Here is a 25,205-nt window from a genome sequence, read left to right as displayed (position 1 = left end):
CCCGACCCTCAGATTTCGAGTCGAGCGCCCTAACCACCTGGCCATGCTGGGCCATTTAGGGAGGAGTAAAAAACAAGAAATCGGTATTCCGTTTTATCATGAAATATAAGCTCTTTCTAAAAATCAGAGTGACTCAATTGTCATGTGGATTTACGAAATAAATTACATGAAAAAGCAATCAAATATTTGTTATATAATTACAACACCATCATAGTTTCTATAAATTTTGATGAACCTAAAAAAACAATTTCAAAATTCAACTTGCGTGGAATACGACAACAACAAATTACTGGTGTATTAATCAAATGCTTATAAATTTATTTGTATAAATATATTGAAATCGTGCATCCTGTAACGTTGACAGTACGAGCAGAATTATGTAAACGACACGAAATAAAGTTAAAACAAAATATATTATACTTGCGTACTGACACATAAAACCATTCGAAGGTTTTCTCTTAAAAACTTCTTAAAAGCAAACTATAAGATACAACTATTAAAAACAAAATTAAACCAATACATGCATATAGACTCTTGGATCTCTAAGTAAAATAATCATTCTTGAGAAACATGCGTATCTCGCAGAACTCCAGAATGAAAATAACACTCGGTGGAACTACATTAAGTCATCAATCATATGCTCGTTACCTAGAATTAAGCAGATAAATAAATTAGAAAAAAAAAGCTTAAGTAAAACTATAAAAATATTCGCCTCGAGAAACAGTAAACTAGGCCAAGCAGACTTGGAATAGAAACATGTGAGAGGAAGAAAAAAGGAAGAGTTCAGCCCTGTAGCAGTTCTTGATGTAATCACTTGAAGAATGTCACGGTATACACCACTTTGTCATTATGATGATAGTAACTACAGCTTTAAAAGATATTAGATACATGAAAAAGGCACAGGTCACTACTATATATACATACACATTTAATCAGAAATATACGCATATGTATATTTCAGAATTATTTTTTGAAAGTCTTATATTGAAATCTAGGCCATTACGTAAATTGCTAATACAAAGTATACCCAAATACCCAGTAATAAACAGCCCAGTAGATTATAACTTTAACCATTTTCTCCGTTATCAAGTCTTTTGCAAGCATTAAAACACATTACAGGCAGAAGTTATAACACGATAGACAATCTAAAGACAGTTATAGCCAGTACCCAATTTTTAACGTGTTATCAAAAAACATATAGTAGTTTTAATGATGTCATATACAAATTGATAGACAATACATAACAATAAAACCAAATTTCGAGACAATAAGTAATTTAGGAACTTGGTTCTATAGTTTTATACAGTAATGTTTTGTATAAAAGGTAGGGAAACTCAAGAGGTTTCACTTTATGCCTAAAGTACTGCAAGAAAAAATAACACACAAAATGTAAATTATATTGCTTAGGGTTCATCTGATGTCTCACCTTTTATCTTATCTTATATTTTCACTTGTTATGTCTTATATTTTATGTGTTTCGTGCTATATCGTATCTTTGACATTTCATGTACGTCCCATCTTATTTGCCCTATTTTATGCCTCATTTTTTATTATTTGATATTTCCCACTCATATATCATGTCTTATGATAACCTATTTCTATGTCCAATTTAGGTCATATTTTAAACCCTATCATTTGTTCTATTTTATATACCCCCTGATGAAGTAACTGTGTCTTATGGTATGCCCCATTTAATTTTCCAATTTGCTGCTTAATTTATAAAGAATTTTTTTATCTATGTGTTGTCTTCATATTTTGCATCCATTTTCAATAAATTCTCATTTTTTACAAAGAACTACGACCTGTAAATAAACAGTATAAATATATCGCCAAAAATATTACTTACACTGTACGCTGTAGGCGAAGAGTTCTGCGGCTAAATCAAATGAAACTGGTAGTCGTCCTTGTAAAATATCTTGTTTGACTTGTAAAAAAAACTGGTATCTGTGAAAACGGAACAGTCACATTAATGTATGCAAACCATATATATCTAAATATTTCTTACACAATAAAATGCAACAAAATTTCGTTTTTGAATATTCAGACCATCAATGAAACCTGTGGAAAACTGCAGTGTTAAAGGGAATCAAACTGTACAATATGAACTTCTGATCAAACCAAACTATTTATATAAAACTGAAATAATAATTAATCATGTAAATAATAAATATGGCCCAGCATGGCCAGGTGGTTAAGGCACTCGACTCGCAATCGGAGGGTCGCGGGTTCGAATCCCTGTCATACCAAACATGCTCGCCCTTTCAGCCGTGGGGGCGTTATAATGTGACGGTCAATCCGATGGTAAAAGAGTAGCCCAAGAGTTGGCGGTGGGTGGTGATGACTAGCTGCCTTCCCTCTAGTCTTACACTGCTAAATTAGGGATGGCTAGCGCAGATATCCCTCGTGTAGCTTTGCGCGGATTTCAAAAACAAACAAACAAAATAATAAATGTAATTTATTTTTTCGGTCTACACTGGGGTATGCAATGTCATAAAATAAAAACTAATAACAATTAGAATGTATGAACTCATCAGTTGGATACTTTGGCTGTTGGCGTTTATTTTCGGCCGTAAGCCTAATAATAATTTCTGAGATTTAGCAAACTTGGGATCTGAATGTAACTGGGATCTGTAATTACCAAATATTGTTTAACTCTTGCCCAGTGGTTTTATTTAACGATATATATTTACAGTTCCTAAATAATGAAATATTGAAAGTAAATGATTATAAATGATCACAATTATTTAATTATCACAAAGCTGTAATGCATAAGTTATTCTAATTTGAATTAGTTTTTATCAGGTAAATTTAATTAAAACCACACACACAATTATGATTAAGTTTAAAATACAAAAGGTTAAAACAATTTTATTAAAACCAAATGGTTACAAAAAACCCGCCAATCGTTATAACCCTCTGTGTTTTAAACGTAATTTTTATCTGGTATATCATTTAAAAGCGGTTTCATATATACTTAACACTACCATTTAGAATAAACATTTGGAAGATATTATTCCATGAATCCTCCCAGTGGCACAGCGGTATATCTGCGGACTTACAACGCCAGAAACCGGGTTTCGATACCTGTGATGGGCAGATCACAGATAGCCCATTGTGTAGCTTTGTGCTTAATTACAAACAAACAAACTCGTACTTTTGATTATATACTAGCGCTATTATGTGGCGAACACACAGGAAAAATGTTTGTATAACCTTATAAAACTTAACCAGAAAACAATAAAGGGGAACGAACGTAAATGTAAACGTACTTATGACTCAAATAAAACAGATTCATTACCTGTATGTTCATGACTGATTTCAATCAAATATCTATTCATTTATTTTTTTAAAAAGAGACTTGTTTATTGTTTTATTTGATAAACAAGATTAAAAATTCTCAATTTCCTTACGGCGGTAGATGGCACTAAATGGTAACTACAGGATCATTTATCATCCATTTGTCAGTCGCCCTTTGGCGACTGCAGGGGTCGGTCAGTGCCTGGCCCTTGCCGACGGGTAGAAAGGTAAAGGACAAGGTAGTTATTAATGAGCCTCGTGGGTTATTACAGATCCACATAAACGCCAAGAGCACTTTCACACGGTTTTGTATACTTGATCGACTTGCAAGGCGGGCTTATTAACCTGCCTCCGTAATTAACCGGATCTGACAGAGAATTATGCTTTCTTGAAACCCTGAACGGATCATCAGTGTACTTGACCGTGAAGACAAAAGATGTTAGATCTAAATTGTAAACGTTTTTTTACTTTCAGAATTTATCCGCGGCTATCCTTATTTTCGTATTCCTTTTTGATACTCATGGTGTGGCGAAACAAACAACGCTAACGCTTCTTCGGTTAAAGTTTGATAATATAAAAATATTCATATTACTGAAGGTTCTGTGGAATAAAATTTAGATCCTTTTTGTCCATTTGTTCATCTTTATAATAATAACTTACAAGACGCGATTCTTAAAAGCAATCATTTTATAATTGAAAGATTGTGTGTTTCAGTTTCAAGGATGCCATGCAACGTTTACAAAGTTGATCATTACTACCAACTTCTGTTCATTAACTTCTGCAGAAACAAAGTGTTAATATTTCTAAACAGTGCCGTTAGTCTTAAATCAATATATTGTATTCAAGAACAGAGGCGTCGCTTGGCACTGGCACACGGGGTCTGTGCCCCAATTCTAGTTGACAGTGCCCCGAATCCCCAGTTGGTGTCTTGAAAAGTCAGAATATAAAACCATGATCGATATCATACTGAAACGCCGGAAATTCCCTCGCCGCCTATGGGCCCGAGACCCGAATCTTTTAAGCACCTAGCGACGCCTCTGTTCAGTAAAGTATTTTGGTGTCCTGTGAGACACAATGTGTTCAATAAAGTTACTATGATGAAGCCTATTCGTTCCACGCAGTACTGTGCAGAAGACATTAAAAGGGGAGGTGCTCAAGAAGAAAAAAAAAGGACGTTTTCCAACATTATACGGCAAGCCTTTGTGTGTGTGTTTGTTAGAGGAGACTATGGGTTGCCTCTGGTACACACAGGTTAGAAATTCAAAAGAAGCAAACAGATCCTCTTTTATTCCCATTTAATTGCCCCGCAGTGGCACAGCGGTATGTCTGCGGTCTTACAACGCTAGAAACCGGGTTTCGATACCCGTGGTGGGCAGAGTACAGATAGCCCATTATGTAGCTTTGTGCTTAATTATAAAAAATCTAAAATCTATTTAATTGGTCTTATAAACACTTTTACGATCCAAAACTGAACATTGAATTTTTGCGCATTAACACTTTAATATCACATTGATGGGTTTTTTAATGTAAAGTGCTACAAAGAAACTGTGTTCCAGTTATTTTAAAGCCTAAATCCTATTTTTTTCCTAACAGCTCGCAGTAAGTAAGATGTAGAAATAAGTGTATCTTTTCGTAGTTACTGACAATTTTTATGACAAAGAAAAAATTCTGGGGCAGGAAGGTAGGAGCTTGAACCAATCCAGCCCCCTGTACACATCACTGCTTCCAGGAGATGAGTTTGTAGTGTTTTTGACCCGGTTTGTTTGTAATTAAGCACAAAGTTACACAATGGGCTATCTATGCTCTGACCACTACGGGTATCGAAACCAGGTTTCTAGCGTTGTAAGTTCGAAGACAAAACACTGTGCCACTGGGGGGTATCTGACCCGGACAAGAAACAATGTTCAATAGGGATAATGCAGTGAAGCATATCCTTTCAGGAGGTTGATTAAATGTTCAAACACCTGATAAATCTTATATTACATGTTTCTTTGTTGTTAAGCCTAAAGCTACACAATGGGCTATTTGTGCTATGCCAATCACTGGTATCGAAACCTAGTTTTTTGCGTTACAAAGCCTTTAGACTTACTGCTGAGTCACTGGAAAGTAACCGCTACAGGTCGCGAAAGAACATTGTCTGTCTTCTGTCGAAACATGTTGTAAGTTCTCCAAAATAAAACTTCATTATGCTTATAAATCGTTATTTGTCAGTTTATTATTATATTAGCATAAACTTACATATATAAGTAATTTCTTCTTCTAACGAGACTAGAATAAAGGTGTCCAAACAGATCTAATAATACTCCTAGGATATCTTCAAACAGAGAAATACATTTGCTAAATTTATAGCATGAATAAATATATTGTCAGATTAACCCTATGCTTGTACCTACGCCCCCCCCCCCAAAAAAGAGAGAAATATAAGCATATGATTTTTGCACCGTCTCATCATAAGCATTACTTTGATGTAGCACATATTTCACATTATCATAAAAAAACAAAAAACTTTACCATTTCTAACATTTTATTAAAAAAAATAATGTTTGGATGGTAATAAAATTTCGAATGGCTTCGTATGATAGTCTGCTCAATAAAAGAAGTGCAGCATATAAAATAATAAATAGTGAATAGTTGTTGTTTGTTATTAAGCACAAAGTTACACAAAGGGCTATCTGTATCGAAACCCGGTTTCTAGCAGTACAAGTCCGCAGACATACCGCTGTGCCACTGGGGGGCAATAGTGAATAGAAAACTTCTGCAAGATCTAATCATCATATCTATGTGCTTTTATTTATTAATTTTTGCCGAGCTATTCCTTAGCCTTTGTTAGACAAGAGTAAAATGCAAGAAGAAGCTGTTGTCTCTCTATCAGTGTAACGTAGAATAGTTTAAAATATGCAGATCTAGGATAAAATCAAATTTGTGTGGTGGCGGAGCGCATGATTGTGGGAAACGATGTTTTGTTTAGAGCATGGTGAGACAGCAATACAACTTGATGTACAAATTGGCACACACACAAAAAAAGAACGAGATTGTTTATTACTTGTTATAGCTTATCATCTCTCACAAATTTGTTTATCTGATTTTAGTTGAAATTATTTTGTATTAACTACTTATCACCTCCGCCACCGAAAGTGGACGGGGGTTATGTTTTCCCCCTGTGTGTATTTGTCAGCAACATTTTTCGAAAACGGCTGAATGGATTTGGACGAAAGTTGATATTTTGAACTATAACCCAACTTATAAGTGATTAGTTTTTGGAGGGTCAAGGTGAAAGATCTCGAAAATCCGAAAAATCCCTATTTGTTAACATGGAGACCGATTTGTTCACACTATGTTTGCTCTGTAACTCAGTCAAAAATGATCGGATTTTGATCAAACTTGGATGTACGTAGAATATTATTCCTCATTGTCCTGCCAAAATCGATCCGTATCCGGTGATAACGACGGACATATTTTCTTGTGTTTTGAAAGCCGAATATGATCAACGCTGCGTGATGGAGGTACACGCTCTATTGAGTGCCCCTCTAGTTCTATTTGTATTGACGCGAGTGTTTACTGGTTTTTAATACCAACAGTGACAATTCGTGTATATGCTCTGTGCCACAAACTTAATTACCATGAAATTTACTGTTATTAAGGTTCTTACGCTAACAACAATAACAGTATTGCAGCGCATCCCAAGACCTCGCCGAATTCCAAATATTTCACAGTAAGATGTACTGTGTTGTATACAAAAGACTGCACCTCAAAGTTTTCGCTGTAAAATCTATCGTGTTGCATAACAAGGACATGACTTCAACCTTTTCATTGTAAAATCTACAACTGTGCATACAAAGGATATCAGCTCAAACGTTTCGCTGTAATATCTACAACTGTACATATCAAAGACATCACTTCAACCTTTTCGTTGTAATATTTACAAATGTGCATAACAAGGACATCACTTCAACCTTTTCGTTGTAAAATCTACCATTGTGCATACCAAGTACATCACTTCAAACTTTTCGCTTAATATCTACCACTGTGCATAACAAGGACATGACTTCAACCTTTTCGTTGTAATATTTACAACTGTGCATAACAAGGACATCACTTCAACCTTTTCGATGTAAAATCTACCATCGTGCGCATCAAGAAGTGCACTTAAAAAATTTCATACTAAAGTCTACCATATTTCATGCGAAGGAGTGTACCTCAAACTTTCACAGCAAACCCGTTCCTAATACATACTAAAGAATGTGACTCAAACTTTCCACACTAAAATCTGTGCATTCCATGAGCTGAGTGACAAGTCCATCTTAAATATGCGTTGTAATAGCAACGTTTACTGTATAGTAAAAATTAACTTCTCTAATGGAACTGTTTTAAACGAACTCGAATTTCGTTGTGTGTGATTTTAAGTCTTGTTAAAGTCTTATTTAATTCCTAGTATCACACACTGAAAACGATCCAAGCTTCGTAAATGTAGCAGTAAAACGCCTTTTCCCAACAGTACAGTAAAGTTAGATTATTGTATGTCGTGAAAGGTTTAACGAAAGGAGTAAATATTATTGGCTCGAATAACTATTGTGATGTGATATATGGTACATATTCATTCATACGTTACAGCACGTAGCTATGTTTCGAATTTCAGCAATACCAACTTATTTATGTGTATTCATGAACCTGACCGGATTTGTTAATTTTATTTACACTTAAACACCCCACCTTTTGTTCTGTTCAGTTATGGTTAGTTCATTGTTCGAAAATGTGCACTTGTGTCTGAGAAACATTGTACAGGGCAACAACATTCCATGCGTTCAGAAAGACCTGGCTCAGCAAGGGGTGTTGTAAAGTGAGTATGTAACTCGGGTTCAACTCAGCTTTACACATCATCTCACGTGGTGACTTTCTAAGGGTTGGTCAGGTGAAGCATGTTAAAGATCTACAACGTAGATTGTGCGTGTCTACTGCACATGCGAAGGTATACGTGCCGCGAATTAATGATCTGTAAAGCCCTGTGTAAGCATTTTTATATGTACACACTCACACAACAAGGACTTGAGAGAGAGAACATCTTTTTATTAACAAATCTGAAGATATCTGAAGTGATATTTTTGAGTGTTTATCCCTCCTTTTTTTGTTAGGTCGAAAATAATGTGCGGGGCCGTAAGAAAACCTGCGACGTCATGACATAAGCTGAAACAACAGACAAGCAAATGAAGTTAACCACGAACAAAAACCTTTCACTTCTGTGCATGTGCACGGCTTTGTTTTATCCCAATCAGGAGGGTCATGAATTTTAAAACTTGGGTGGTGTTTACATACCATGCTCGTTGCTCTTAAAAAAGCGAATAAACGGTCAAGCCACAGGTCATTTACGGTTATGTCATTGACCTATGCACTTCGTTACGATAGTATTGAATTCAAGTTGAACTCTGAACCAACTTAAGTCTCAAGGAAAAAAAAAAAAAAAGATAGAGGTTTGCATCACGCATGCGCAATTTCTACTTACGATTCAATGACTCTACGAAAAGACTTATTTAAACCCTCTCAAATTTAAGTCGCATTATTATCTTCTTAAGTCCTACGAAAAAAATGTACTGCTGTTTTCGGGATCGAATATAGAAAATATTATGAAAAGTGCATCAAAAATTCATAAAAAATTTAAAATTTTCAATTATTTTTATTGCAATTCTATGTCAATTAACCAGTGACTCAGCGGTAAGTCTCACGGCTTACAAAGCTAAAATTCGAGTTTCGATACCCGTAGTGGGCAGAGCACACATAGCCCATTGTGTAGCTTTGTGCTCAATAACAAATAAACTAAACGAATGTTCTAAAATTAAAACAAAAGTTGGTTTCAAAGAAACTTTTATATATATATAAAATTACCACGTACAAGTATAACTCCATCTGCCGCACATATACATACGGTAAAAATCTATACGCTCTGAATACCTTTATATACATACATACAGATATAGATTTATCAATTGTAGGTATACTCCATCGATATATGTAGGTTTGTGCCCCGGGTAGAACACAGTGAATATTTGCGAACATCGACATCAAATTATACTGTTTTTTTTTGTTTTTTGAGAGGGGGCGATTTACGAAAACACATCCAATATTCGTGCGTTGTTCTGCTCTAATTCTGATGCGTTACACATACTTCCACAATTCCGAAGTTGTTTTTTTTTTATCAGCAATATTTGTTTCGTGGTCCCTCCACGTTTGTCACAAAGGATAATAACCCGTTTCTCCTCTGAACAATTGGAACTCCAGTTGTAATGAAAAGTTACTGAAGTTAAAACCCGCATATACTTTAGCAGCATGGTTATGTGCTTCTCAAGTTTTTGCCTGTAAATTTCGATTTAGTACCTTAACGATTTTAACTGAATACAGCTATAAGTATTTTATACAGATTGGTTTTTTTTTACGAGGCTAAATCTCTACTATTGATTAGTTGGCTGATTGATGTATATGATATCGTTACTGCATCAGTTACAGTATACAAAGAGCTTCTACTAAAATAGAAAAACTTGGTCAAACAGTTTTTATATGTATATTAAACAACAAAGAGACCCGTATATCTTGAACTTTTCGTGTAAAACATAAACAAAAAACTTTTTATAGCGGTAAGTCTAAAGACATATAACGCTAAAAAACGAGTTTCGATTCACTTGGTGGGCACAGAACGGATAGCTTATTGTGTAGCTTTGTGCTTAACTACAAATACAATACATACTAAGAAAACCTTTTAGCAGTAGTGATATTTAATATTTCAGCTTAGTAACGTATTGTGTTGTTTGTTGTAAGACAAATCTGAAATGTGCGGTTCTGTTGCCACAATAGAATGTAAGTTGTCAGGCCACTGACTGTCACTTTATGTGCTATGATTAGAATGTTCATAAACAAGATACATCCTAATTGGTTCCACGAGCACTTGAAACTTGTATGTACAGGTAAACATAAGAACTGCTGTTTCCAAAAGTAACTAGGTTATAATACAACGAGGAAATGTTTGGGTTATAGTACAACAAGGAAATGTTTGGGTTATGTTACAACGAGATGTTAAGGTTATGATATATCGAGATGTTTATATAATGGTATAACGTGGGGTTATAGTACAACAAGGAAATGTTTGGGTTATGTTACAACGAGATGTTTATATAATGATATAACAAGGAGATTATAATCCAACGAAGAGATGTTTAGGTTAAGATACAGCAAGATGTTTATATAATTTACTGTGAGGAGTGATTTAGATAACGATACAGTTAGAATATGTTTAGATAATGATAAACGAGATGCGCATGTGTGTATTTATTATAACAAAGCCACATCAGGCTATCTGCTGTGTTCAGCGAGAGGTTTTGAACCCCTGATTTTAGCCCGTGTAAATCCGTAGACTTACCGTTGTCCCACCGGGGACTAAACGAGATGTTTGGATAGTAATGCAACAAGATGTTTAGATTATAATACAACGAGGAGATATTTAGGTTATGATATACCGAGATATTCATATAATGGTATAACGGGATGTTTAAATAATGATATAATAAGAAGATATGTAGATTATAGTACAACGAAGATACGTTTAGATTAAGATACAACGAGATGTTTAGATCACAATAAAACTAGATGTGTAGATAACGATATAGGTAGGATATATTTATATTATGACATTCAAGGGAGATGTTTAGATACAGTTAGATGTTTAGACAATGGTACAATAAAGAAATATTTAGATAATGATACAATGAGATGTTTAAACAATGTTACAATAAAGAAATATTTAGATAACGATACAAGTAGATGTTTATATAAAGATACAATGAGGAGATGTTTAAATAATGCTACAATAAATAAATATTTAGATAATGATACAGTTAAAAGATGGTTAGATAAAGATAGAATTAGGAGATGTTTAAACAATTCTACAATGAAGAGATGTTTAAATAATGATACACTAATAAAATGTTTGGATAAACGTATAACGAGGAAATGTTTAAATAGTAATACTCAAAGATGTTCAGATGGTTTCACTCCCAAGAAGTATTTAGATGAATCTGACCTTAAAATGAATGTATATAACAGACACTTAAATTACTAGAATATAAAGTAGATTTTAGATCGAGTTTCTATACATGGTGGGGGTGGGTGGGTGGTAGGAATCAGAAAAGGTATTTGTCATTTCATTAAATTAATTACAAGTTGCAGACGAAATTTCTCAGCAGTGACTCTCCTCCCAATTTTTTTTCTAATCGTTTTTGTACACATTTCAGAAACCACCTTTCCGGGGAGAGGGTGGGAATCTGTCGCCATTTGCTTATCCCCTGTAGTTACGCTAGTGTAATACAAATAAGTATACTAGACCACAGAGATGTTTAGATAACGGCACTTTGGTAAGAGTTTAGATGGGTACGTATGTACTGTGGAAATACTTAGGTAGTTATATACCGATGATCCTTGAATGAATACAGTGGAAATACTTAGGTTCCATGTTCCGATGTTCCATGAATGAATACAGTAGAAATACTTAGGTCCATGTTCCGATGTTCCATGAATGAATACAGCGGAAATACTTAGGTAGTTATATTCCGATGATCCTTGAATGAATACAGTGGAAATACTTAGGTCCGATGTTCCATGAATGAATACAGTGGAAATACTTAGGCAGTTATATTCCGATGTTCTATGAATGAACAGAGTGGAAATATTTAGGTAGTTATATTCCATGAATGAATGCAGCGAAAATATTTAGGTAGTTATATTACATGTTCCTTAAATTAATACGGCGAGGTAGTTATATTCTGGTGTTTCATGAATGAATACAGTAGAGATATTTAGGTAGTTATATTCTGACGCTATAAGAATAAGTACGACAGAAATATTTAGATAGTTATATTCCGATTACAGATGAAATATTTAGTATATTCTGATGCTCCATGAATGTATACGGAGGAAAGATTTAGGTAGTTATATTCCGACGACAACTTAGATGGATGTATAGCGTGTGTATATTTCAACTGAGTTTCTAGGAATTTGTAGTAACTACCACGACTACAGCCAAAGAAGAACGTAGACTGAGTTCAAGTATTAATGGATCTATTGTTCTTGAACTAACAATATCACTAAACGAAACTAAGGTCATGAATATAAAACTCTTATATCCAATATCGTTACAATGCAACTCACGATTTCCTGAACGAAAGAGATGTATTTCGTTATGATGCGCTTAACGACACTCATTCCATTAATACATTACATATTCTGTCTACAAACACTTAGAGGAACGCGACTCGTTTCACGTATTCTTATTATTATTTTCTTGTCATTTTGTTTTTTCAAATGTAAATATTCATTTTGGTCGAAATCCTTATTATCACCATTTTTTTTTGTAAGAAAACGCGGACAAATGCAGGGTGAGAATTGGTGATGAAGAAACCAAAAAATGGTTCCGTTTGCAGGAGAACAACTAGTTTTGTTGTGCGTAAAGTACGATAACTTATACCTATCTACCTGGAGAAATAACCAACATCATTCAAAGAACCGGGGCGGAAAATCATCTCACCTCACCCTCACCCTACTCAAGTGTAGGAAGCAACACTAAACTCATAAAACCCGAAGGGCAGACTAAGACTTAGATAACTAGTTATATTGCATGTAACACAACGAACTACTTGTCCTTAATGGCAGTCTTTGCAAGATGTTAACTCCCACGTGGTCAGACTTAGGAAAAAAGAAATGAAAACTATGCATGATGGTGTTCCTTATAAAGAGGAAAAATTCTGAAATGCAAGAAGAAAGCAACCGATTAGACACCCATTACATGTGGCCAAATAACGTACTTTCAAGATATCAGGGATCGGGGAAATTTGAAGGTTTGCGGCTGTCTTTGTTCTCTGTATTTGGCGGGAATCTTCCTGATGAAAATATTGTGCGTTAAGCCAAAACCTCCCAGTAATTATGGAGGAGTAAATAAGAAAATGTGCTCGAAAAATTATATACGATGAACAAATAGGGTTATATAAGTACACAAACAATAGAAAGAGTAAGAAGTATCTTGGCAATAAGTTATCAGTATAATGAGAGGACGGTACCAGTTTGGGGTATGTAGAACTTTCCTCCTGCGCAAACTCATTTTCATCCATACGGAAATACCTATAATTTTAAAGTTTAGAATCCTCGTTCTTTTAAGTTATTCCATGTCATATTAAAAAAATCACTTAGTGTACATGCAACAATTCACATTTTACCATATTCTACTATAACACATCCGTAATAATAAACACAAAACAAAACGAAAACGTAGCATCTATTCATGAAATCGTGTACATTTTAATTCTGTTGTGACACGGGTTTAATAATATTACTGTCAGTCATAATTTTAGCGGAATTACACAGAAAAAAAGTAAAAACTAAGAACTCAAGAGATATTATTATTATTATTGCAGTAAAAGCAGACATATAATCTTAATTGTGACACGTGTTTGTTCTTGTGAAATTTACGTGTATTTTTATGTGCATGCAATAAAACGACAACTACAGAAACAAGCACCGTTTTCTACAAACATTAGGCTTGCTTAGCTATAAATTTATCTTGTAAGCACCCACTAAATTTTCTTACTAAATAGTGGAATCTAAAAAAGAAACAGTGGTTTACTATCACGGATAAATGAAGTAGTTATGACTATCTATAGGGTTTTGAGTCCGGATAAATGAAGTAGTTATGACTATCTATAGGGTTTTGAGTCCAGATAAATGAAGTAGTTATGACTATCTATGGGGTTTTGAGTCCGGATAAATGAAGTAGCTATTATTATCTATGGAGTTTTGAGTCCGGATAAATGAAGTAGCTATGACTATCTATGGGGTTTTGAGTCCGGATGAATGTGTGTAGCTATGACTGTCTATGGGGTTTTGAGTCCGGATAAATGAAGTAGCTATGACTATCTATGGGGTTTTGAGTCTGGATAAATGAAGTAGTTATGATTATCTATGGGGTTTTGAGTCCGGATAAATGAAGTAGTTATGACTATCTATGGGGTTTTGAGTCCGGATAAATGAAATAGTTATGACTATCTATTGGGTTTTGAGTCCGGATAAATGAAGTAGCCATGATTATCTATGGGGTTTTGAGTCCGGATAAATGAAGTAGTTATGAATATTTATGGGGTTTTGAGTCCGGATAAATGAAGTAGTTATGACAGTCTATGGTGTTTTGAGTCCACTTTACTTCACCATATAATTAATTTAGGTAAGTGAATAATGTTATGACATTTCGTCAAATTCATTATTCAATATTGTACAGCGAACCAACTGTTTAATGATTATATATATATATACACATATATATATGTGTGTTAAAGATTTCTTATTACTGACTCTTGCACTACCCGAGTTGAACAATATTAAAACAACGAGCGCGATTCAACACTTCGTTTCCTAGTACGTTATACCCCAATATTCTCGCTAACACTAATAGCGCCATCTAAAGTCACGTCTGAAATGATCGGTAGATTTCTATAGATCTATATGTCGATGACGTAACAGCCTTGGTCGGTCGAATCCCGGTACTAATACACTTCTTGTGGGCAAGGTTATAAATTATTTTCAGTGTTGTAGAACATAATAAATAGAGTATCAAAAACAGATGTTTATCAATATACAACGGCTGAGTTCAAAGAAAGTTAAAAGGGATTAGATTCTGAAACGCCTTATACCCACGAAAAGTTTTTGAATTCCAGAACCTTTGAAAAAAAGATCCGGTAATTGGACGTTTGTAAGAATGTTCTTGTAAATAAATGTGTTAATCTACAGACGAATTCTCAACCAGTAATAAACTGCCTAAGCTTCAAGGGTTAAAATTATTTAGATTATAGAAATAACTATGTTTGTACACCAGTTGCGACGTTTGTTTGTTTTTGAATTTCGCGCAAAGCTACACGAGGGCTATCTGCGCTAGCCGTCCCTAATTTAGCAGTGTAAGCCTAGAGGGAAGGCAGCTAGTCATCACCACCCACCGCCAACTTTTGGGCTATTCATTTGCCAACGAATAGTGGACTTGACCATCACATTATAACGCCCCCACGGCTGAAAGGGCGAGCATGTTTGGTGGGACGCGACCCTCAGATTGCGAGTCGAGCGCCTTAACCACCTGGCCATGTGGTTGCGACGTTCCACGCAGGGTCAGAGCAAGGTTGGTAATAATACAGTTACGGGATTGTTTCTGTAATATTAGTTACAAACAACAAATAAACTTGATTGATATTCGAGACAGTTAATCGCTAAATGTTTAACATAAATACAACTTTGGCAAATACTAATACTAATAGTGGTATTCAGTTCTCGATTTATAGGGGCGCTGTTAAATAACGTCTGTTCTGCGAAATCGCGTGAAATTAATTTTTTCGATGACTTAGATATCTGAAAATGGAGGATTAGTTAAAAAAGTAAGTCTCAAGTTTACTATGAACTTAACCAATGTACAGAACTGATTTAAACAAACGGGATTTAGAAGAGGAAAAGCTGCAGTCAGTCATGCGTAATAAATAAACCTCTGCGTGTTGTTAATGGTAGAAATGCACGTGCAACAAGCCATGTGTTGAGATCAGATGACCAATTTAGTAGCTTTATTTAAATACTGCTTTAATTGCAACCAAATGCTGTAAACTAAAACAGAAAATAATTGTGCATCTAACATGAAAAATATTTTATATATCTTTGAACTTAGATACTGATAAATTTTACAGCACGAAAATATACATATATAAACACTGCTTATTGTAAGTTATTATCTCTTACAAATTACAAGTATTATACTACGAAACTAATGAAAAGACATAAAACAAAGAAATAAAATTAACTACACAAACTGACATTAATAACATTATATATATTACTTCTCAGTTTCATAAAAGAAAACAATAGAACGTTCTAATACAATGTTTTGAAGAGTAAAATCATTCCACGAAACATGTCACGTGGAAATAAAACCCGAAACTTTCACAAAGCTCTTTTGTTTTCATTCCTCTTTTTTGTTATATCTTAATTATCGGGTCCTTAACCCGTTGAGAAAGAGAGAGAGAGAGAGAGAAAGAGATGGAGCTTTAATATTTTTTAATTCCAAATCACTTGAAGACAGCTGTGTGGAGACGATAATGAAAGGTGAAAACACTGTAAACTTCAAAACATGAAGTCCAACTGTTCAAGTTGTTTACATGAAGTAAAATAATTCAAACACTACAGACTCGGGGCAGTTTTATCCAATTGGCAAAAGGATGAGTTGCCCAGGGTTCATCGCGCGTTGTGAAGATAATAATAAATAATAATAATAAACCCGTATTTTAAGAAATTTACATTTTTACTTTCTGAATTTTTTATCACTAATACTTTTATTTCATAAAACTACATGGTATTTTCTCAAAATAAATGGTAATCAAGAGAGTGTCCCATTAGTTTATACTTCGCTCAGGGATCACAAGTGCCTTAACGCGGCACTGTACAGACTACAGCGGTAAAAAGAGTTAAATAATCTTTTACGTAAACACATAAAAGGTCCTCTATTTAAGGGCTCACATACACACAAAAATGCATAAAAGTTTCATGTTCATTAGATTAAATCACTCCTGGGGAAAATCTCTTACATACTGAAAAAACTTCCAACGTTCTGCTAGTTCAGTTCAGATTTTTAACATACAAAATATAAATTACCGAGTGATTTCCTCAAGCAGCTTGCAAGGATCTGAAGCGTAGAACTTGGCATTGAAGTACAAGGTACATGGGGTCGTACCTAAGAGGGTGAAAAAACAAAGTAATTCAACTGTGACCTCCTAGGATATTTAACGAGAGTAGCTTGATTAATTCAACGTGTTTTTGAAAATACAATAATACAACAAAATAAGTGAAAATATGTTTTCGTAATAAACCTGTACAAAGAAATTTAATAATTCATAATATATTAAAAACGTTTTTATATTTGGCGTTACATTACATTCTAGAAACCAGGGGAGCAAAGGTTGACAAAAACAAATGATTTTGTTACTTTTATCACGTTGTAGTAAGTAATTCTTCCGAACAAAGGATAAAATTTTGAATATATTTTTAAGTTATGTGTCTAAAAGAAACTAATGTACGTTCAGATCTGCACTAATAAGTTCAACTTAAATCTATTTTAAAAATATACTTCTACAAAGTTCTTTATGTCCATAAATACACTTTGGTTTTGAGACTAAAAATTGGATAAAGTTGTCTAACATTAATGCAAATGTAAATAGATTTTAGACATCATCAATATTTGTGTAAAGTGAGGAGCAAGGATGAGTGGTTAACGTGCTCAGACTCAGATTCCAAGACTTCCTTATTTGCGTCCAGCTTCCTTAAAAACGCATTTTGCTCTTTGATACTGTGGGTGCGTTATACGAATGAAGATCATCAAATCTCACTATTAGGTCAGATAAGAGTAGTCTAAGAGTTGGCGGTTAGTGCTGTTGACTAGTTGCCTTCCTTCTAGTCTATAAGTTCAAAATTAGGGATAGTGCAGATAGTCCTGGTGTAGCTTTGCATGAAATTGTAAAACAAACAAAGAGACGAGGGATAAAAAAGAGTTCTGTAAATGACAGATCATTAAAAATCACATAGAAAGCGGCTAGATTTCATATGAATTTCACTTTAATAATCAACGCGATGTGCGACTTGCACGCTAGGTCCTTCAGTGTCTCCCAAAAGAGTCGACTGAACTCGTCACGATGATACGAACAGCTGGCTCACGATAACTTTCAAATCAGCAAGAACACTCACGTGATCATGTTCATCTTAAATTACCCGAATAAGGGGTGGCTGAATCCTCACAACGATTTCACGGTTAGGTGGGGAGGGAGGGGGGGGGGTAGGAACTAGACATCTGATTTGTTTAAAAATTACTATAACTAACTGTAATATACATTAATTTTTAGTTATCCTATTAATCTGAATTTATACAAAATGGTACACCGAAAATTAAGGTGTCGTTTCACATGTGGAGTGTTTCGACAAAGCGAAAGTTTTTTGTTCACATGAGTAAATCTTACGTAGGCTCTAGCACAGCGGGGTAGATACCCTCACGGCAATCTCACACTTGCATTTAATGAACCATGAACTCACAGATCAGTTGCAGCTAATCAGCTTCAGACGTGAATAGAGACGAATGAAGTAATGTCAGTTAATTTATTCCTGTAGCGTTGAAAAAAGGCCAACAATTAAGATCTGGAAAAGAAGGATTGCCATTTACATTGCAGTAAAGTCAGTAAGGTTGTAACAAATTCAACATTTATATATATATGAGATATTAAGTCAGAAAATCATGCCCAGAGGACTGAACAGCAAATTTCCTAGGCGTAATTTATCAGCAATTTTTCAATCAAAACGTCAAAGTACAGGCAATAATACCAAACCTCATCACCTACGCGTAGAAGACCTAATAACGCTTTTTAAAATGTAGAAGTACGCCATAACAGAAACTTAAACAAATCTGAAGGAATTATTTTACAAATGTGTTTTGAGGCTAGATAACTTGAATTCTACGAAAAAAAAAAGAAAAAAGATGGCGTGAGGTGTACAGAATTTACTTTGGCTACCACAAGTACAAAACGAATCCCATAAGGCTGTTTCAACTCGAGTACTTAAACAATTCCTCTAAAATAACAGGACGTAAATCGTTTCAAGCCAATATAAATTTTTGTGATAATCTGATATTTGTTTCACGTTTTTATCTCAATATCATTGGCCTAAATAAAATATTCAATTGCGTAGGTGGAAACAACTCTGCTGTAGACATTATATCATTTTAGTTCGGTTTTCAACAATTTGTCATCTTTAGTTTGTCTACAATATCAAGTTAATTGTAGACGCAAGAAGAATATAATTTGGAATAACAAATCAGAGAAAAGTAGTTCAAATTTCTTTAAAATTAAGACACTTCTCCATCAATAAAGCCGACTTTCAACAGGAAACACCCATCACACCTTGCTTCAACTAATTAACAAGTTATGAACAGTAGGTGGCGTCGCCTAGAGCTATTTATCACAAACCTCCAAACTCGTACTGACCAATGAAACAACTACATGCGTATGTTTTTCAAACACAGTTTTATATATTCTAAACCCAGACACTACAGGAGACAATGACATCATGTTTTTAAATGTAAGAAAGGTTTGATTTTCTTCTTGATAAAGAATTCAGAAAGAAAAGCACCGATGAAGTTATTCTTCTCTTTATTGTCTTTCGGAGACCCAGAAACAAGTGTCAGGGCTTTTTAAAGCTAGACATCGGGTTCGATCCCTGCGGTGGGTATAGCACAGCTAGGGCATTGTTCAGCTTTGCGTTTAACAACAAATAAACAAAACTGTTGCCTTTCCGCAACAGTGCGCTAGGATACACGTTCGAATACCCGTATACTGTCAAGTATATGACAGAAATTTCTCCAAAAATGGAAACGTGTCTGAAGCAGCCACTCTTATCAGAATGTCTGGATAACAGATTACATACAGCTGTTTTAAACATTTAAAGTCGTTTCACGTTATCCATTTCTAATTCCAGTTGGATCTTCTTATTTATTAAGTGCAGTAACCGGCGAGAAATGTAAAGAATAAGTTGTTCGTGGATAATAACTTCGTGCAGAACATACTACAGAGCTTACAGAAGGTGTCATATACTATAAAATCTCATACTAAACTGTTTATACACGAAAAACAGTCGGATATATTCCACATGTAACAGCTTTTCAGCCATATTGAGTATTCTATAATGATGCTGTAGTTTTTTTTTATTAATTGCATTTGTTGCAGTAACGCGTTTCTTTTTCATTTGCTCATATCATTCTTCGGTTGCACAGGGGTCCAAAGTGCATAAGGATAGTACATTCAACCTTTTTTTTTCTTCCAAAATTCCACCTGAGTAACTCAGCAGGAAAGATAGTTACTTTCGCCTGGAAACCTTTGGATTAGTTACAGGTCAATTTTGCCCCCGTTCCGCCTATCTGGCACGACTTGGCTAAACCTAAACAAGCACACGGTTAGCTAATTTACTGGAATTTCAACAGAAGAGAAACAAGCTACTGGAACTTAAATGGACGTCTGGCTTTCTTATCTAAATACTGTCATGTAACACACGCCCTGCAGATTTATGAGAAATGGAATCCAAAACGTACCAAACAAAGTGGTTGCTGGTATTATAGTATCTGGTTCGAATAGGCTGCAGGCTTGCTTAAGTTTTAGGCGATAACAAATCCTCGCCCACGATATAGTAACAATTAAACAAAAAACAAGCAAAAAAGCTTACAAAACTACTAGATTAACAAGCATTCGAGTTTGTTTGACGTAGGCTGAAACAGACTATTTTCACGATATTTCAGAAATTATAAAAAATGGAGACAACGTGTGTGTTTTTGTGTGTTATTTTAATTTCGTGCAAAGCTACACGAGGGCTATCTGCGCTAGCCGTCCCTAATTTAGCAGTGTAAGACTAGAGGGAAGGCAGCTAGTCATCACCACCCACCGCCAACTCTTGGGCTACTTTTTTACCAACGAATAGTGGAATTGACCGTCACATTATAACGCTCCCACGGCTCGCAGATTGCGAGTCAAGCGCCCTAACCACCTGGCCATGCCAGGTCTGCAGACAACGTAATAAAGAAATCTTTAATACTTTCACTATGTTTTCATAAGTTTGTGCCTACAACATGTCAAGTGAAATCGGTACAAAATGAAAGATGTTTAGGGTCGCCAAAGTATTTCTTCACCGGTCCATGAAACTGAACTGAAACGTCGTCCAATTAAATAGCTTCTCGGCAAGTTATCAGCACAAAACTGCGTGAACAACTGACTTGCAATGGCTAAATATGTAATTCAAAAAATTAATTATAATTACTCGAACATTTTCTTAAAAACTTACAAATGTTTATCAATCAATAACATTTCGTCATCAAAATGTATCTATAGATACTAACAAATGATTTAAATGCAACAAATTGTTAAGAATTATATAATAATTAGAAGAAAATCGAAGAGATATGGTCGATTATTTGTTCCATATTTTTTTTTTCGCAACACGAAGGACTATTTGCCACCTAATTTTGAACTGATGAACTGGAGAAAAAGCAGCTAGTTAAAAGCACACATTGAGAATTCTTCGACTAATCTCGTCTGACCGAATAATTTGGATTTGACTGTCATTCTTAAAGCACACTCTTAGCCCCCACAAGCGGAGCGCGATTTTGCGGCAAGGGAACACGAACCCTCTGATTCATGGTCCGAGCATACTAACCACTAGGTCACACCCGACGAAATGAGACGTGAATTAACTTAAAAGGATAAGCATGTTATTTAACTGGAATTGAATGATAATTAGAAACTTAATTTTCGTTTATTGAATTTTGTGCAAAACTAATCGGGGTGTGTTTGCGCCAGCCCTCCATAATTTAGAAGTGACAGACTAGAGGAAAGGCAACTAGACAATACCACCCGCCTCCAACTTTTGGGCTACATTTTATTAAAGAAAAGTGGGATTGACCGTCACATTATAACGCCTCCATGGCTGAAAAGGCGAGGATATTTGGTGACGGGATTCGAATTTGCGAGCCACAGATTGCGAATCAAGTACCCTAACCACTAGGCCATGCCAGGACTATTGAAATAGTAACACCTTTCAGATTTATGACATATATATATATAGTTCAGCCAGAGTAGTCTGTAGGTATAACTATCAAGTATGCAGTCATTGCACGTGGAACTACCAGCTTTCTTTTTTTTTGTTCTTCTTGTTCTTCTTATCTTGTCTGGATCCATTTATTTTTCATCGTCTTTTATGGAAATCGCGTGTTTTTATGGCAATTTTCAGAACACCATGGGGGCTAACTCCGCCTTTTCAGATAACCATATCCTCTAGAACACGTATGGAAACTGGCTACGTTGTGAAGGCTAAAACTCTATATAAAAAAATCGTAATCGTAAATTCACTGATGGTCTGCTTTAGGAGCAACCTAACAAAGCGTGGGCTAAACCGTCCGTTTTATGTGTTTGGAATCATCATGCAGTTTGTAAATATTAACTTTTAATACGGGTATGTAGTTTTAGTTACCATACGTGTTCCATATAGAAGATCTATATCATACGGTGGCACAGGCTTAACGCATACGTTCTTAATCATCAAATTACCGACTTGTTTTTAATAACATTAACTACCGGTGTGGTCTGCATATACATCTTAATGATTAATTTTTTACGTTTTTATCTTCTGTTACACACACACACACACAAAATAGAGGATGAAATTGCCCATGTTCTATAGAAAATATATCAAGAACGTAGGTTTCATTGCAATAGTGATGGTAGTTTTGTTTATTTTATTTTTTGTGCGATTCTGAAGTAACTAATAAATTCATGGATTCAGCAGTTTGGGGCATAAATAGTTTAGAAAAATGTGTTTTAAAAAGCTGATGAGGTACTCTGAAGTATACATTTCGAGACTGATGTGACTTGCAGTTATACCCTGAACTATACATTTCGAGACTGATGTGACTTGCAGTTATACCCTGAACTATACATTTCGAGACTGATGTGACTGGCAGTTATACCCTGAACTATACATTTTGAGACTGATCTGACTTGCAGTTATACTCTGAACTATACATTTCGAGACTGATGTGACTTGCATTTATACTCTGAACTATACATTTCGAGACTGAGACTTCTAGTAAACCGGAAACACCGTTAGTTAAGCATCCATCATTACAAAACTATGATTGCTAGACTCATATTTTCTTTTCATGTCCTGGCAATTTTATATATTTCTAGTAAGATATACAAATCAACCATAAATCAAGAAACATGTGTTTTGCGACCTACATCGTAATCTGGACTATCGAAGGCATTCTCCTTCTCATACAGAAACAATCGTATAATTATTGTTAATTTTCCACTTTGAGTGCAACAGTAAGTATGAGAATTGAGAAATCCGAAGCTTTTATGTTTATAAATCATTCCGTGTCTAATATAAATGTTTCAAGTTTTAAACTACAGGAATTACACCTCTATCTTCTAGTGTTCGAAGGGGAAGAATAAAATAAAATTGTGGACTATTAACATTTCATTCATAATTTACAAACTTCATAGGTATCTAAATAACTTTTATCAGTCACCAAATTTATTAACTGAAACATAATAACTTATTTAAACAGAAGAGTGTACATTTTGTAAGGCATTAATTCGTATTTGAAAGAAAATAAAAATTAGTTATGATACAAGTTTTAGACAAATGTTCAAGAACAAGTTGACAACTACATACAAATATTTACTGTTTCATATGTAACATCCGTAACTTTTCACATGTTAGGAATAGGATTTCAATATTTACATCGAATTTTTCAATGCAAGTGCTTGTGTACAAGCATATTCTTTTGAATTTATTAATACACTCTTTTGTTCACAATCTTTCAGACATAAGTGACAAGTCGAGAAAAAACTATGGGATGACGTCACTACTGCTCAAGCTTTCATTTATAATGATTGTTTGCTTGTAATTAAGCACAAAGCTACACTTGGGCTATCCGTACTCTGCCCACCACGGGCATCGAAACCCGGATTCTAGCGTTGTAAATCCGCAAACATACCGCTGTGCCACTGGGGGGCATTTATAATGAACTGATCAAGCTTAATGAAGATATTTGGTATGGAAACAAAATCGTTTTTAGAAAAAAAATGAGGGGGCGATAAAATATAGACAGATTTAACAACAGAATACACCCCCTCTTGTGTAAGCCATTGTACAGATATACAGGTTGTCCCAGAAGTCTGGATCCATAGGGAAAATATACATTATATTCTTAAAGTTAAACAAACACATTTCTAGTGTCAGTTGTACATATTTCAGGAAATAAAATACCCTGATGGCGCAGTATACCAAGAATTGATATGTGTATGACTGTTTAATGGCATGCAATTTGAATAATAAATAAATTAAGAATGAATCGTATATTTTTCGCTATGGGTCCTGACTTCTGGGGCACCCTGCACAACACTGAACTAAGGTTTCCCAAACCTCTGCTTAATCAGATCCTCTATATCTGTAAAATATTACAGCATCAGACGTTAAAGTACGAAAAAATGAACGCAACTGTTGACGAGATTAGGTGGGTTTCTATTAATTATAAAAATGGAAAATTAAAAATATGTTATATCTTTGCAAACGATTACTAAAGAATTGATCCTCACTCTTGTAACACACCCACAGCTTATAGAGCCTTGTTCATCAGTATTTGGTGGCTAGAAAAACACTAATTCACATACGACCATAATTATATTATAGGCAAGTCCCAGACATACGTTGGTCCATCAGTGTCATCCTCGGTTGTCCCAAATAACAATTCAAATTGAAACATACATAAAAAAGTCTGTTAAATTAAACAATGGGTAATAACAAATCTTAAAGTTTACCAAGTTGAAATATATCTATAATTTGCGAGAGGTCAACAAAGCAGACTGTCAAAAAAGTTATTTAAATTGTAACATTGTTAACAGCACACTTATAACAAGCACTAAGTCAACAAAGCATACTATCAAAAAGATTATTTAATTTGTAGTATTGTCAATAACACATTTATAACAAGTCCTAAGTCAACAAAGCAGACTATCAAAAAAGGTTATTTAAATTTTAACATTGTTAACAGTACATTTATAACAAGCACTAAGTCAACAAAGCATACTATCAAAAAAGATTATTTAAATTTTAACATTGTTAACAGCACGTATATAACAAGCACTAAGTCAAGTAAATTATTTAAATTGAAGCATTATTTATAGCACATTTATAACAAGTACCAGCTTACCCTTTAACTGTTTCGCCACGTTCTTTGGTTGGATCTAGCCAGTGCTGAAACAGATAAA

General features: G+C 34.7%; 1 protein-coding gene across 1 annotated transcript in view; it reads right to left on the bottom strand.

The window, feature by feature from the left end:
* The window catches only part of LOC106463215 (band 4.1-like protein 4), a 139,971-nt gene that overhangs the window by 41,893 nt on the left and 72,873 nt on the right, over positions 1–25,205 (bottom strand). Inside the window, 4 exon segments of the mRNA XM_022390663.1 lie at positions 1,847–1,944; positions 17,002–17,080; positions 25,148–25,172; positions 25,174–25,191. Of these exon segments, the coding sequence (XP_022246371.1) occupies positions 1,847–1,944; positions 17,002–17,080; positions 25,148–25,172; positions 25,174–25,191 (220 nt within the window).

Source organism: Limulus polyphemus, unplaced genomic scaffold, assembly GCF_000517525.1.
Source record: "Limulus polyphemus unplaced genomic scaffold, Limulus_polyphemus-2.1.2 Scaffold1350, whole genome shotgun sequence".
In the NCBI taxonomy this organism is placed as follows: domain Eukaryota; kingdom Metazoa; phylum Arthropoda; class Merostomata; order Xiphosura; family Limulidae; genus Limulus; species Limulus polyphemus.
This window is presented reverse-complemented; position numbering and strand designations above follow the sequence as displayed.